General features: G+C 45.0%; 1 protein-coding gene across 1 annotated transcript in view; it reads right to left on the bottom strand.

Moving 5' to 3' along the window:
• The window catches only part of LOC8050788 (cholesterol transporter ABCA5), a 154,627-nt gene that overhangs the window by 86,361 nt on the left and 53,317 nt on the right, over positions 1–14,949 (bottom strand). Inside the window, exons 3-8 of the mRNA XM_042287791.1 lie at positions 13,057–13,329; positions 8,276–8,408; positions 7,451–7,569; positions 6,560–6,783; positions 5,913–6,099; positions 4,325–4,471 (exon numbers count right to left, since the gene is read on the bottom strand). Coding sequence (XP_042143725.1) covers positions 4,325–4,471; positions 5,913–6,099; positions 6,560–6,783; positions 7,451–7,569; positions 8,276–8,408; positions 13,057–13,329 — 1,083 coding nt within the window. The remainder of the gene's footprint in view (positions 1–4,324; positions 4,472–5,912; positions 6,100–6,559; positions 6,784–7,450; positions 7,570–8,275; positions 8,409–13,056; positions 13,330–14,949) is intronic.

The raw sequence follows: 14,949 nt of genomic DNA, 5'->3' as shown, positions 1-14,949 counted from the left end.
AATCTATGACCTAGAAAATAGAAGCCGTCGAAATAATCTCGTTATCTATGGTGTGTCCGAGAGGGTAGGTGAGACAGCGGAATTACATCAGGATACAGTAGTAAACAAGATTTTCGGTGAAACACTGGGCTTACCAGGTACAACCATAGAAAGAATTCATAGACTTGGACGCAAATCAGATGGCAAAACTAGACCAGTAATGGTTAAGTTCCTAAATTTTTCAGAGAAGTTGTCAGTTCTTAAAAACTGCCCTAAGCTGAAGAGATCGACAATTTCTGTTTCAGAAGATTTTTCGGTACGTGTTCGCAACATTCGCAAGCAATTGTGGGACAGTTCACAGGAAAATCGAAAAAAGGCGATAAAGTCAGTCTAATTTATAACAAGTTAAAAATAAATAACACACTCTTTGTCTGGGACAGTGATAAACAGGCACGTGTAGCACTAACTCATCCCAGACCGTCGCAACAGACATGACAATCCAGGCGGGAGCCCATGCATTCTATTTCATTCCTGAACTTGAACGCAAGAAGTCTTATGAATAAGGTAACTGATTTTGAACATGTTTTGCTGTCACGTGACCCACATATCACAGTCGTCACAGAAACGTGGCTACATACTGAAGTTACTGACTCGGAAATTATTCCCCCAGATTATAAAATAATACGGAAGGACAGAAATCCCCGAGGTGGGGGCGTGGCAATAGTTTTGAAAGAAAACTTGCGCTATAACCGAATGCCAGATATCAGTGGCGTTGAGACCTTGTGGATTCGTGTCAGCATTTTTTCCATATCTCTTATCATTGGTGCGTTTTTGCAGACCACCTAGCAGTGACAATGATTTTGTAGAAATAAACGACTATCTCTCCGAAAATGTACAAGCCAATTCTAGAATTATTTTTGCGGGGGATTTTAATCTGCCTAATATAGATTGGGAAAGCACATGGTCAGCGTGTCATATCTCGCAGGCTTTACTAGAGCTGGCCTTCTTTCATGATCTGAATCAAATCGTACCTGCTCCCACAAGATTATCCGAAGAAAAAGACTATATATACTCGATTTAATTTTCCTTACCCAGAATATATGTGAAAGAGTACAAAGTATTGAGGTGCTTGAGGGCATTTCAGATCATCAAATGGTATTGCTTACTTTTTCCACTAATAATACGCCCTGCGACGCACGAAGTCGCAAAGAATATCTCGACTTCTCCAAGGCCGATAATGTCGCTTTTATTGACGCTCTAGCGTTCTCCTTTACTGACTTCTTCAGTGCTTCCAATACACATGAAATCGATGTCAATTTCTTGTGGCAGTTTTTTTGAAAATATTGTTCTTGACTGCATTTCAAAGTTTGTGCCAAAAAAAGTGAAGTTTACGAATAAAACAAATCCGTGGATAAATAGGGAAATCATTCAAATGCGCCGTAGACTCTTTAGACTTCGCAAACGATCGAAAGACGTGAACCTTGTTGACGAATTAAACCACAGTCTTAAGGATACAATTAAAGAAGCCAAGCATCGAGTTTTTTAATGTAACAATGCCCTCCTTTCTTTCTCAAGTCCTCGCCTGAGATATTTGGCGCTTTATATCGCCCTCTAAACCAAAATAAAACGAGTTGAATATTGATAATGAAACCGTGGATGACCCCTATTATATTGCTGATGCTTTCAATAAATATTTAACGTCCGTTTTCAGTTTGTACAATGATCAGAGTCCGGTATTTGATGCAATTCGAGAAGACAGCGATTGCGCTAGGAACTGTTTGCCATATATAACAATTTCGGAGGAAGGTATTCTAAATTATATCTTGAATATTAACGTTAAAAAGGCAGTTGGGCCGGATGGAATTCCCAATGCTTTCCTGAAAAGGTATGCGGAATGGAGCGCTAACTACTTGACTGTAATATTCAGAAAGTCGCTAGAAACTTGCACTGTACCTTCAAAATGGAAAATAGCAAACGTGATTCCGATCTTAAAATCCGGTGACTCAGTGGTTGTTTCCAATTATCGACCTATTTCCTGGCTCAGTATTTGTAGTAAAATTTTGGAACATATTGTGTTTAAACACATATCGGCATATCTGGAGCAAAATAGTTTTTTTACTAAGGCTCAACATGGTTTCCGACAAAAAGTGTCTACCATCACCCAACTGACCGAAAGGGTGCACGAGTTCGCGTCGGTAATTAATACTCCAGGGCAAACTGACGTTGTATACTTGGACTTTTCAAAGCGTTCGACCGCGTTCCACATGAAAAGCTACTAACAAAATTGGCGGTTGTCTTAAATAATACTAATATTTTGAGGCGGCTAGAAAGTTAGTTGACTATGAGACAACAATTTGTACAATTTGATAGCGCGTGTTCCGGTACTGCACACGTTACGTCTGGTGTCCCACAAGGATCAGTTGTCGGGCCTTTATTGTTTTTAGTATTTGTTAATGATATTGTTTGTGAAATTCCAGTCAAGATAAGATTGTTTGCAGATGATTGTGTTGTTTTTAACGAAATCAAAAGTCTTGGAGACTGTGAAGTATTAAATTCCTCACTAGAAAGATTGGTGTGCCGATTGGTAAATGTCGTTGAATTTATCAAAGACTGTTTGTATGTCCATTACTCGTAAGAAAAGTCCTTTACTTTTTAATTATTATATTGGTAACTACAGCCTTCTTAGAGTTTGCTCATATAAGTATATGGGTTTGATTATAACATCTGACTTAAAGTGGAACACACATGTTAGTAACATATGTAGTAGACCAATGAGTAAGTTGGGTTTTCTTCGCAGGTATATGAAGCATGGCTCCCGTGAGACAAAGTTATTATTATATAAAACTCTGGTTAGGCCAATGTTAGAATATGCTAGTGTCATCTGGGATCCCCACACATCATGTTGTATTTCAGAGCTCGAGAGAATTCAGAGATTAGCGGTGCGTTTTGTGTACAATATGTATTCCTCTTATGTGTCCCCCACAAAACTTTGTGCTGAGGCGGGCCTGGAAACCCTACAGGAAAGAAGGAGCATGAATCGTCTAAAATTCCTCTACCTTATCGTTAACGACGAGCTTGGCATAGACAAAGATGATTACATTTTTGCCCCAGGTCTACTAGGCATTTTCACAGCAGAACAATAAAGCCATATAGTTATAAAAATGACGCATTTAAATACTCCTTCTTTCCTCGAACAATTATTGATTGGAATAGTTTGCCACCTGATGTAAATACTACTAACTTCTTAGATTTTTGTTCCAAGTTATTGCAGCAAGTGCAAACTGTGTGATATTATGTTTCATCCACTTCTGTAACAACCTCGAAAGAGGTTAACAGTATTAATAAAGAAAGAAAGAAAGCCGTTTACAAGTACGTCCCTGTAACGCCGAATTGGAGCGCAGCTCTTGAGGAGGAGGAGGGAAGGGTACTGAGGGGAGGGTATACCCCTCCTCCTTCCTCCTCCCCGTGATCCTGCCTGCTACTCCTGAACGAAAGGGCTCAAGTTCGAAGCCGGCCGAGGGACAAGAGATAAGAGTCTTTTAAAATCATTTTTCGGAGTAATGAAAATCCGGATTCATACCCCCTGCTCATCCTCCCTGTACCCCTCCTTTCTCCTCCTCTCCTCACGGGGGTCACGTGATCTTGGGGGAGGAGGGGGGAGCGGAGGGGGTCACGTGACCTGGGGGGTCACGTGACCTCACGGTTACGGCGACGGCGATGCCGCTCAACCCGGAAACGGGCGTGTAAGAGCTGATCTCTAAAAGGGTGAGTGTCATCGAGCGCTACAGCGGTCAGGTAATCCCAGAGTTCAAAATCCGTTCCCCCTTTTCGCCATGACAGCACGGCCCGGAATATGATATCGATCGGCCTGGTTGCTTGAACTTTCCTCTAGAGACATCGGTCATCCGTTTGCACGGTGTCAAATGACAACAAGAGCTGACAGGGCAAACAAGAGCCATCTATAGACGGATGCAAGTTAAGCATGCACCAAATGAACACCACTACCATCCATACCAGATACGGATCGGATCGCTCCGCGCCCGACCAGAAGTAGTAGCCACGTAAGGTTATGAGACCTTTGCGTGACGTGAGCCTCGGCAGCGGATTATTGGCGCATCGCGGGGAAGCAGTGGGTGACTGCAGAAAGGGTGTGGGAGAGCCTCCGACGTATTCTTAACATGCATCTGACTGTAGTACAGGCAACGCGATGCCTCGTTGAGTAGGACTAATAGCAATCCATCATTGTACTCCTAGGCTTACGAAGCTGTACTCTTTAACCGCGCGCAAATAAATCGCAGGACTGGCGTCGCTTTGGCCGAGTTTAAACAGCCAATGGCGAGCTCACCCGCTCAATGCCAAGGGTGAATGCTGCCGGCGAGAGCAGGGCGATCACGTAGAAGACCCAGGTCGAGACCCTGCCTCTGAGGAACACCGACAGCATGTAGAAGAAGCTGAAGAGCAGCATCATCAGTCCCACCACCGAGCCAGCCACCTGCGTGTCAGCGTGCAAGAGAGCAGGGAACGAGGCAGGAACATTAAGATAAGCAACTACAGACAAAAGGGAGCGCATAGCGTGGCGCTTCCTGAGTGCCTCGTTTTCCCTCCTCATGCCAATCAGATTGCCGCATTAGCTGAAAAGAACGCCAAAGAGCCAATCAGGAAGCGTGAACATGACGAGCGACGCGTTTCTCACTCCTTTTTGTCGTTCTCCACCTGCGACTATGGACGGAACGACCGGAATGGATTGAAAGAGCGAGTAGCACTGCCGTATAAGAACACAACTGCCGACTGGTGGAAACATATGCCCTGTGGGCTGCCCGTTCTCGGAATGACACGAGTGTGCACGTGAAGTCCCTGTGCGTTGAATTCAATTCAGTTCGGTTTATTTGTGTCCCTTCAGCATGCAGGCACAATTTTCAAATATGAAAAGCCAAACATAGCTTCCCGGCTAACCAATAAAGACCAAAAAAAATACTTACGAGGAAAATAAATGAAACAACGGAAGACTAAGACGCAAATAGAAGCTTTTATTCAGAAAAATAATCGAAGCGAGGAAAGAAATAAAGAAAAACATTGATGATGGAAGCATATTTGTAGAAAATATAAAGGGGTGATTATCTATGAATGCGATAGAATTTATTGTTGCAGAGACTGGCTGGTGTTCGGTTCCCCGGTAAATTTAGCGGGGAACCTGCATTTGTGCATAGGTCAAGTAACGTCAATACTTCGCTAAATTTAGCGGGGAACCCGATTCCGCTCAATTTAGCTGGGAATCTGAATTGGTGCACGGGTTACGTGAAGCCAATTTTCCGCTAAATGTAGCGGGGAACCTGATTTGGCTAAACTCTAGCAGGGAACCTGAATTGGTGCATAGGTCAGGTAAAGTCTATTTTCCGCTAAATTTAGCGGAACATTTACTACATGGGCGACAAACATGAGCAGAAATCTGCGATGAGTAGCTTCACAATGTTATCGCATTAAAAGAAAGGTAGTCGCCAGTGTTGCCGATTCGGGAGGGGGTTTGGGAATGGGTTCGGCAGTAGGGAGCTTTAGTAGACCGCTCCGATAACTCCGACAACGATACCCGATACACCGCCGGCAGTTTTGCGCACGCATCCTGCTGCCATCAGGTGTCGTTACCGAGGTCATCGTAACTATCTACTATACTCCGTTTCACCTTCCGTCCGAGCGCAGTGGACGCCACGAGCCATCCCAGCCGATCCAGCGCCGGGAGAAAGTCGCGTGACCTGCCGGTGGGGCGGGGCGACACAGGGAGCTCAAGGTCGCATGACACTCCCCCAACGCCGCATTGGCTGGGATGGCTCCTAGCGTCCGCTGAGCTCGGACGGAAGATGAAACGGAGTATAGAGCACCATTCTATCTACCGAAAACCGATTGGCGCACACTGCCGTTCGCTGGCCACAAGCACTCACCTTGGACTTGCTGAAAAAAGGCGTTGCCATGAAGCTGAACATGACGACCGTGAAGCCGTAGAGGAGCGATATGACGAACACGAGGACAATGTCCGTGTTTGGAAGAATGTGAAGCACGTACACCATCCCCGTCATGATCAAGCAGACGTTCACTACCACCACGGCTTCGACCAGGAACCACGCGGTCCTGCAAGGATACGGGCCACCAGGGCACATGGTACAATAAAGGCTGATATCGATCAAATAGTATTTACTCACGAAATAAGCAAATGCACTACTCAGTAAAGGATTTAACTTAGCTCGTTGTACTCAAATAATCGGAACTCCCAACTTAAATTAGAAGGACGCGACGCTCCTCACAATAGGCAATCTCATTAGTATACATAGCGATAATGAGATGCGTTCCGTTGCTTCAGCTATCGGTGACTGTAAAAAGAGTGGCGGCATCCTGAGAAGCAAACGCTTATCCAGAATTCGGAAGCAGGGAGGTGTCCGTAACTCCAGTGGGGATCCTGGGGCGTGCCTGTGCCTTGGGTTTGTATATTTTTCGGAAAAAGTTAGGGGGGGGGGGGGGGGGGGGCAGACTTAACCGAGGGAATGTTTGGGAAGTGTTTGAGGCAATCTACAGACGTGGTCAGGTTACGCACCAGTAGGCTGAGGGCATCATGCCCATCATGAGCATGCCCTCCTTGATCTTGCGCTCCTTCTCGAGTACGATGTTGACGCAGAGCACGGACACGAAGGGCGAGAAGGCCAGCGTCAGGTAGAGGGGCACCAGAGACCTCCACGTGGTGCCCGGGTCCACGTACGGAGGCTTGGGCAAGAGCCGCACCACTAGCTCCGGCAGCCGCGCGTCTGCCTTGGTCCAGAGCTGCGGGCCCACGCAGTGATAGAGAACTCAATGCGAACTTTTATTTTAAAGTATGAAATGCATTTTTTTTTAAATACTCCGGAGTATTTTTCTTTTTTATGGATTCCGATTCGATTAATAATTACTGTAAACGACTTACTTTTCGCGGGCTCAATATTTCGGGATTTAGGCAAAAGCTGAAGTTTTAGAATATTGCGCGGGTTCTAATTTTCGCGACGCGGTGGGATCTCAATATAGAATTCAATGTGTTTACATTTTGCCGGAATTGTTCGTGGGACCAATTTTTCACGAATTATAGGCGATTCGCGAAATTCGCGAAATTTTGGTCATCGCGAAAATTAAATCGTTCACAATATCTGAACACGTCAACATATATCGATGAACTTAGAAACCGAAGTATTAAGCCAAAGTGTTGTTGTTTTTGGCGGGGTCGTTAAATTGGAATTTTTAATTTTGATACTCACTTTTTTTCGGAGAGGATTACGGCAGGGTATGCAGAAAAGATTTTGTGTTCGGGTAGTTAAACAAATCGCCGGAGTACCCCCTTAGCGAAACCCCCTGCTCCCATAGATCTGTCCGCCTGCCCGTCCGTCCATTCTTTCATTCATTAATGACGTGCAGGCATACACCCCAAAACAGACGTGCGTTAGTGGGGCGCGGCGCAAACCTTGATGAAGCAGAAGTCGATCGCAGCTTGGAGGGTGCTGAAGCCGCTGGAATAATAGGAGGCTGCCGGGCACATCACGGAGTCGGACGAAAAGATGAAGTGCTTCACTCTGCACATCTCTGTGGGAAGAAAGCGGAGGTCTCGGATACGCGCTGTGCTAATCTCAAGCGCATTTCTAGCGTTTGCTGCGCTTATTTAGATGAAACACACGTCTGTTCGAGGGTTTTGGTGAATTTCCAAGATCGAAAGCATAAGAAATACAATGCTTAAAATTGACATATTTTTCGATCGCAATATTTACCTTTTCTGAGTGTTGTCACACTGCAGCGATCTGGTTTCCTTTTAGTTTTCTCTTTCTTTCCTTTTATTTAGATGGATTTGAAGCACCTACATTTCTTTCACAACTAAGGAGCAAAAGCCTATAGGCTGTTAAACTACTTTGTTAGCCGCACATAATATGAAGCCTGTCTTGGCATGACGAATAAGGGTGAAGTTTCCGACACTCCTCATTCATTTATGACTATAAATAATATATACAAGCTTATGAAATGTGGAGGTACAAAAAGTGAATACAATTTTATATCATAAATGAAAAAGCAACGACTGAACGATTTAAATAAGCAGAAGCTTAAGGAAGGTCTTCATGGAGAGGATTATTGAAATAAACGAGGATGAATGGAGCTCACACGAAATTGTTATAACATCAAGTTCTCGTATCATAAAAAAGCAAGTATTCTCTACACACTTTTGAAGTGTCCCAAGAGCAAATTTTCTAAATAAAATAGCGGGTATCGGATTAGTTCCATTATGGGTAAACCACGTTACCTATTCCAACTCGCTTCACGTCAGGCGAAGGCACATGCCGCAGGGGAAAACGGATTTGGTAGGAACCAGACTTCTCGAGGTCATCCGAAAAGACGATGCCAACTGCCGAGTGCGTAACATTAAACCGGTACGCCTGCGAGAAAGAAACAACAACAAATGAACAAACATAAACACACATTATATCCACAGGATGTACCGTAGGTCTTGAACTTCTGATCACAAACGATCGAAATGACCAGAGTTTCGAAGGTGATTCACTTCCCACGCCCCATCGCATCAGGTCAGCATGGGCACTCTTCAGCCTCGTGAAATGTTTCGGGACTTAAGCACTATGTACAATACGACCCCACAAACATCACCAGCGCAGCTAGCGCTACTGCTGCCACAGGTTTTGACTGTTCTTTTGTTAATAAACTAGGTACTGCCCTAAACAAAATCACGATATGATTTCCCAAAGCGAATCCTTTACTGTTCAGTGATTTCAACTTCCCTGAAATCAACTGGCAGTTACTCACATCTACGTCACGTGATTCCAAGCACTTTCTTGACGTTTGCATGTTGTTCAATCTTAGTCAAATGATCGACAAGCTTACCCGTGATGATAATATCCTTGATTTAGTCCTTGTATCATCGCCCGATCTTGTGCAATCTCCTATTTACATGCCTGGTCTTAGCGACCATAGAATAATGAATATATTGATCACACTGCCTGTTCTAGTTAAATCGCCCATGTCTAAGGTCATACGCGATTTTAGTAAAGCTGATTACGCTGGTATTAATGCTAAGCTCACCATCTTTTTTGACGTCTTTCTATCTTCTTTTTCGTCGCGGTCCGTAGAGGACAATTGGTTGTTATTTAAGCAAAAGGTTACTGACCTGATCAACTTACATGTTCCCTTGCTACGGATTCGTGGAGATGTTGGGCAACCATGGTACAATAAAAAGATGAAATCAATTGATAACAAAAAGAAGCGTCTTTTTCCAAAAGCGAAGGCTAGTGGTTCTCCTTCTGTATGGAATAAGTATTTTCAGTGCCTAAAAGAGTACACCGCGTTAATTAAAACTTTCAAGAAGAAGTATTTCATCAGGACTTGCCCAACATTCTTCTAACCAACCCTACTAAATTTTGAAAAACGATTACACCCAATCCTAGTATGCAGTCCATTGAGCTAGTTGACAAGGGCGGTGTCGTTGTGCCCGGCGAACTTGCCCCGTCAGTAATGAATGATTACTTTTCTTCCATCTTCACAACGGAGCCACCAGAAAGTATTCCCTCCCTCCCTCTACTTCCGTTTTCCCAAATGCCTCCGATCACTGTCACTGCATCTGGAAGTTCTAATCTTATAGATAAACTGAAGGTACCTTCTGCCCCGGGACCTGATACAATTTGCTCAAAAATACTGAAGAACACGAGAGACATCTTCTGTTTATTTCTTCAGCTAATTTTTAACCAGTCATTGTCAGACGGCTGCGTTCCAACGGTCTGGAAGATTGGCCGGGTCATTCCTGTCTTCAAAAGCGGTGATCAATCCCTTCCTGATAACTATCGTCCCATATCGCTCACATGCATTGCATCGAAGCTTGTAGAGCATATCATCCTCTCTAACGTTATGAATCACCTAACCTGTAATAACTTTTTTTCTCCAAAACCAGCATGGTTTTCGCCAGGGTTATTCCTGCGACACCCAACTTTTTTAATTTTCTCACGACCTGCACACTAACCTTGACTCGCTCTCTCAAACGGATGCCATCTTCATAGACTTTTTCAAAGCTTTCGATCGGGTTCCTCACCTACGCCTACTCGCAAAACTCGCGACTCAATATTGATCCTTTAATCGTATCTTGGATTCGCAGCTTTCGCTCATCCAGAGTCCAATATACAGTCGTCAACACTTTAGAATCAAACCTTACCGATGTTTTGTCTGGGGTCCCACAAGGCAGTGTTCTAGGTCCGCTTCTTTTCTTGATCTTTATTAACGACCTTCCAAATTCTATCACCTCTAACATACGTTTATTTGCTGATGATTGTGTCATTTATCGCCAAATAAATTGCTCCTCCGATCACCTTCTTCTTCAGAAAGACCTCGATAATTTAACCAAATGGTGTGATCAATGGCTCGTGTTACTAAACCACTCTAAATGTAAGTTTGTCTGTTTTTCTCGAAAACATTCCCCATCTCTTTTCAAATATTCTCTATACTTCGTTTCAGCTTCGGTCCGAGCGCGGCCGATGTTATGAGCCGAAGGACCAAACAGCGAAAGAGGCACAACGTCATGGCGTGCACTCTGCAGTTGATAGGACCAGCCGGTATTCGCTGTCTCTCTGTGCGTGGTCCTCCGCCGGCTAGTTCTATCAAGCGCAGAGATCACGCCATGACGTGCCGCTTTTTGCGATGTTTGATTGGCCCTTCGGCTCATAACATCGGCCGCGCTCGGACCGAAGCTGAAACGAAGTATAGGCTCATCAACAATTGAGTGTGTTCAATCGTACAAATACCTTGGCGTTTATTTTTCTTCCCGTATGTCTTGGACCCTCCACATTGACTCCATACATGCCGAAGCTTCCAGAACGCTTGGTTACATTCGACGTTGTCTGCACTCAGCCCCTCCAGCTTTGCACCAGCTGGCCTACGAAACTTTTGTGCGTCCGAAGATTGAGTATGCTGCTGCCATTTGGTCCCCACTCCAGATTTACCTCACTAACACCTTAGAATCTATTCAGAATCGTGCTGCCCGATTCATTCTTTCTAATTATGAACGCACTGCCAGTGTGTCGGCCATGAAGGCCCTTCCTTATGCCTCCCCATTCTCATTTCTCGCCGAAGAATATCACGCATCTGTCTTTTCCAGAAGATTTTTTCTTACCACCCTCTACTCAGACAGTCTCTACTGTTAGAACCGCATCGTTCATCCCGACGAATTTTTAACTCCCTTAGTGTACGTCGCACCCATGGTTCCACTGTCACCTTTAACAGCTCATTTATTCCCCTTGCCATTATAGAGTGGAACAATCTACCGGACCATGTAGTGCTCATCAGTGACCCCGACCTCTTCAGACATGCTCTATCGTCTGTATTTAATATGTAATCAGTGCGATGCTCCTACCTATGACTAGTGCTCAGCCACATCTTGTTTCTATGTTTTGTTTTTTTGTTTTTATTGTATAAAAGTTCTACTTGTGTGCTTCTTTGTATTCCCCCCCCCCCCTTATGTAATGCCCCTGGCGGGGCCTTTAAGGGATAATAAATGAAATGAAATGAAATATGTTGCCAACTTTGTAACGGCGGACATAAGTCGAGCGTTTGCTGACACCTCTGCAGCCTCCGCAAGCAAGTTCTCTCGATATACAGTCATGTCGCGTTCATATAAACCTCGCTAATAGACACCTTTTTTTTTTTTTTTTTTTTTGCAAAACGAATTATAGTATATTTTGGTTCCGTTTTGGGCAGAAAAATGCATTATAATTATATATGCATTTTTCTCTCGTTAATACGAACAACTCAGAATTTGATCGTACTCTGAGGGAAACGGAAGTTTCCTATATTGACGAAACACGAGAGAACCTTCATAAACAAGCACACGTTGGGCAGTCATTCGGATTAATTCACTGCCAAGATGCCTGAAGCTGAAAATAAAGTATTGTCAGCTTACAGGTGAACGGAGTGCACCGACACTCTTTATCTTAAATATATTTTTTTTTTACAAGGACTACCATGATACGGGCGTATGATAAATGAAAAGTAGTGTTGCAGAATGTTTTAAAAATAGATCAAAATTGTTTCTCTTGTTTTCTGGATAAGTGTACGGAAAAAGAAACGTGAAAGTAATTTGTAACGTAGCGGGTAAAGTAACACGTTACTTTTCACCGAAAGTAACTTGTAACGGTAATCCATTACATTGGAAGCTCGGTAATTTGTAATGGACCTTTTCCAAATACCGACGGCACCAGGCGGTGGCTGCACGGACTAAAAATCGAGGAAGTGACCTACCTGCGCTACCAATCGATAGTGGGAGCTACGCTACCACTTGCTCCGCACTCTGAGCTGCGTCGCGTGCCCAACGCGACTTTAAAGAGGGAAATCCGTAGCGTCCACCCAAACGTCGTGTTTTTCTTTCCGTCCACTTTCTTTTTCTGTGTAACACAATTATATATATGCTGCAATTACGTGTTCTACTCGTCGATCTACAGCCTCATTCCAAATTTCCTCGATTTTTCGTTCCGACTTCCACCGCTTGGCATCGGGCGCTCGCGCGTGCGCAGAACGCTTCTCGGAAAAGGTCCATTGTAATCCATTACATCTTTCAAGTAACCAGCATACGTCTGGCTGAAACACTCGATCGGGCCTATTTCTGCGGTATGCGGTTCCCAAAAGCTATTCTATCTCTCCATACGTCAAATAGTCAGAAGCGTGAAACATCAACAACGCCTCCCGTCCTAAATTCGGGTCTCAGCTTCTCCAAACACTGGAGCAGGTAGGCCATAGAAGCGAGGAAGTTCGGTTTGAACCCGTATTGGCCGCAATGCGGCGAGCAAGTTCGTCTGCTTTTTTTTTTTTTTTTTGCGGGGGCTGTGGTGACGTCACAACAGCAAGCTCTGATTGGTTCTGATTGAAGGACAGCGGGTAGACCTCAAGGCAGCTTGCGTTGAAATCTACCACTATCCTTCGATCAGAGCCAATCAAAGCTCGGCATCTTTCTGACGTCAACACAACTCCTGCGCAATGAGCAGACGACTTGCCCTCCGCTTAAGGAAGCGAGAGGAGAGCGTTGCTTGGCCGCACCTGCTCCATGTCGCTCGAGTTGTTGTAGAGGGAGAAGTTGAAGCCGCTGCTGTACGTGTTGCTGTTGAGGAACTCGACGACCTGGCGCATGAAGGCGCCCACCTGGGCCGTGGCCGGAGCCGCCATCAGCTCGGTCGTGATCTGGGACAGGTGCGAGGGCGTCACGAGCAGCACGTGGCCCAGAGGTCCGCGGTGCGCGGGCTTGGAGCTCGGCTTGAGGCCGCTGCGGATGCTCATGAGCGAGGCCACCATCAACAGCGGCATTATCACCTCCTGGGAAGGGCACCAAGCGCGGAACGCGTTAGGCACAAAGAAGTCCGCGGCTCTTCGCCACAGTGATTCGAACAAGTGACACCAATTGCCGTCGTCTGCGCGTAGTAACTAACACTTGTACGGATACCCACCCTTCATTCGCTCGATCGCACACAATGCAGCCTTGTGACCGATCAAACACACGGTGCCCCTCCCCCCCCCCCCCAAAAAAAAAAAAGAAAACAAGAAAAAAAGAAAAGAAAACACATGACTGGATTGTTTTTATTGCATGTATAACCTACGCATCGCCCGAACGCTCATTCTCCGCTCAAATTTAGTGCCAACGGCCATAACTGTTCAAGAGCCAAGTGTTATTTCATTTAAAAGTTAGAAGTGATTTTCTGAAAATAATAGTTAGAAAATGGGGCCCGTTTTCGTCCGTTTTCAATAACTGGCGGCCTTAAGGTACTCGAGAGCTTTGTGGGCCGCCATTTTCTCACTGAAAATTAAAAAAAAAAAAAAAAAATCACATAACTTTTGAATAAGATAACGCTTAGTTCTGAAACTTTGGCATCTCGTTTGGACCACTAAGCTCTACATTTGAGCACAGAATCGCAGTTTGGAGAATTGTAGTCCATTTTTACGCTAAATAAAAACGTATAAGATTTTTTTTTTCTTTTTGGAGGAGGGGGCATTTAGGAAAGGGAACACACCGGACATGTGAGGCAACGTCCCTGCCTGGGACGAAATTGGGGCAAGTACCGTTACGAGTGGTGGTTTGCTCGACAATTGATAATACACGCAAATCGAGTTAGGCGGTGAGAAATGTGCAGTGGCGTTCTCCGCCAACCGTGGAAGTGGAAGACATTGCCGCCCGTGCAAGAGCCAAGTACACGGGCTTTGCCAGGCGACACGGGGCGGTGCATAATAAAACTGAATTTCCTGCCTGGCACAAAGCTGACGCCAGGTATGTAGCTGGGAAAACCCTATACGAATATCGTTGTACAAAAATGTTGCTATTCGAAGAATATTTTCTACTCCAACTATAACGGTACTTCAAAAAACAAGTTCGCTTCTCCGTAGCTCAGAGCAATGAGAGACAAACAAACACAGAAGAACTCTCTGACTCGTTTAGCCAGGGATAGCTCGCCCACAGAAAGGCCATGACCGCGATGACGTTGCACTTTTGGCACTACTTCCATGGCCCCGCTGTTACGCAACGTCGAATTCGCTCGGACTTACGCTGAAGGGGAGACGGAGATCAAGACGCCTGCTTCATGCGACGGAGTTACGTTGACGTCAGAAAGCTGCCGAGCTCTGATTGGTTCTGATTGAAGGATAGTGGGTGGACCTCAAAGCAAGCTGCCTTGAGGTCTACCCACTATCCTTCCATCAAAGCGAATCAGAGCTCGGCGTTGTGACGTCACCACAACCTCCGCAAAAGAAGCAGACGAACTTGCGCTCAGCATAGCTGGTGAGTCGTCATAATTACGAGAATCAGAGACTGGTTCACGAATACAAGAATACAATCGGAAACACTGTGAGCGTTTGTCTGTGGGGTCCCCTTCTGTAAGTTCCTCGCCTTATGTATTAACGCGATAGTCCTGGAGTTTTGCAAATTTTCGTATTTCGAGCCTTCGT

Source organism: Ixodes scapularis, unplaced genomic scaffold (genome assembly GCF_016920785.2).
Source record: "Ixodes scapularis isolate PalLabHiFi unplaced genomic scaffold, ASM1692078v2 ptg000320l_1___fragment_1__unscaffolded, whole genome shotgun sequence".
NCBI lineage: Eukaryota > Metazoa > Arthropoda > Arachnida > Ixodida > Ixodidae > Ixodes > Ixodes scapularis.
This window is presented reverse-complemented; position numbering and strand designations above follow the sequence as displayed.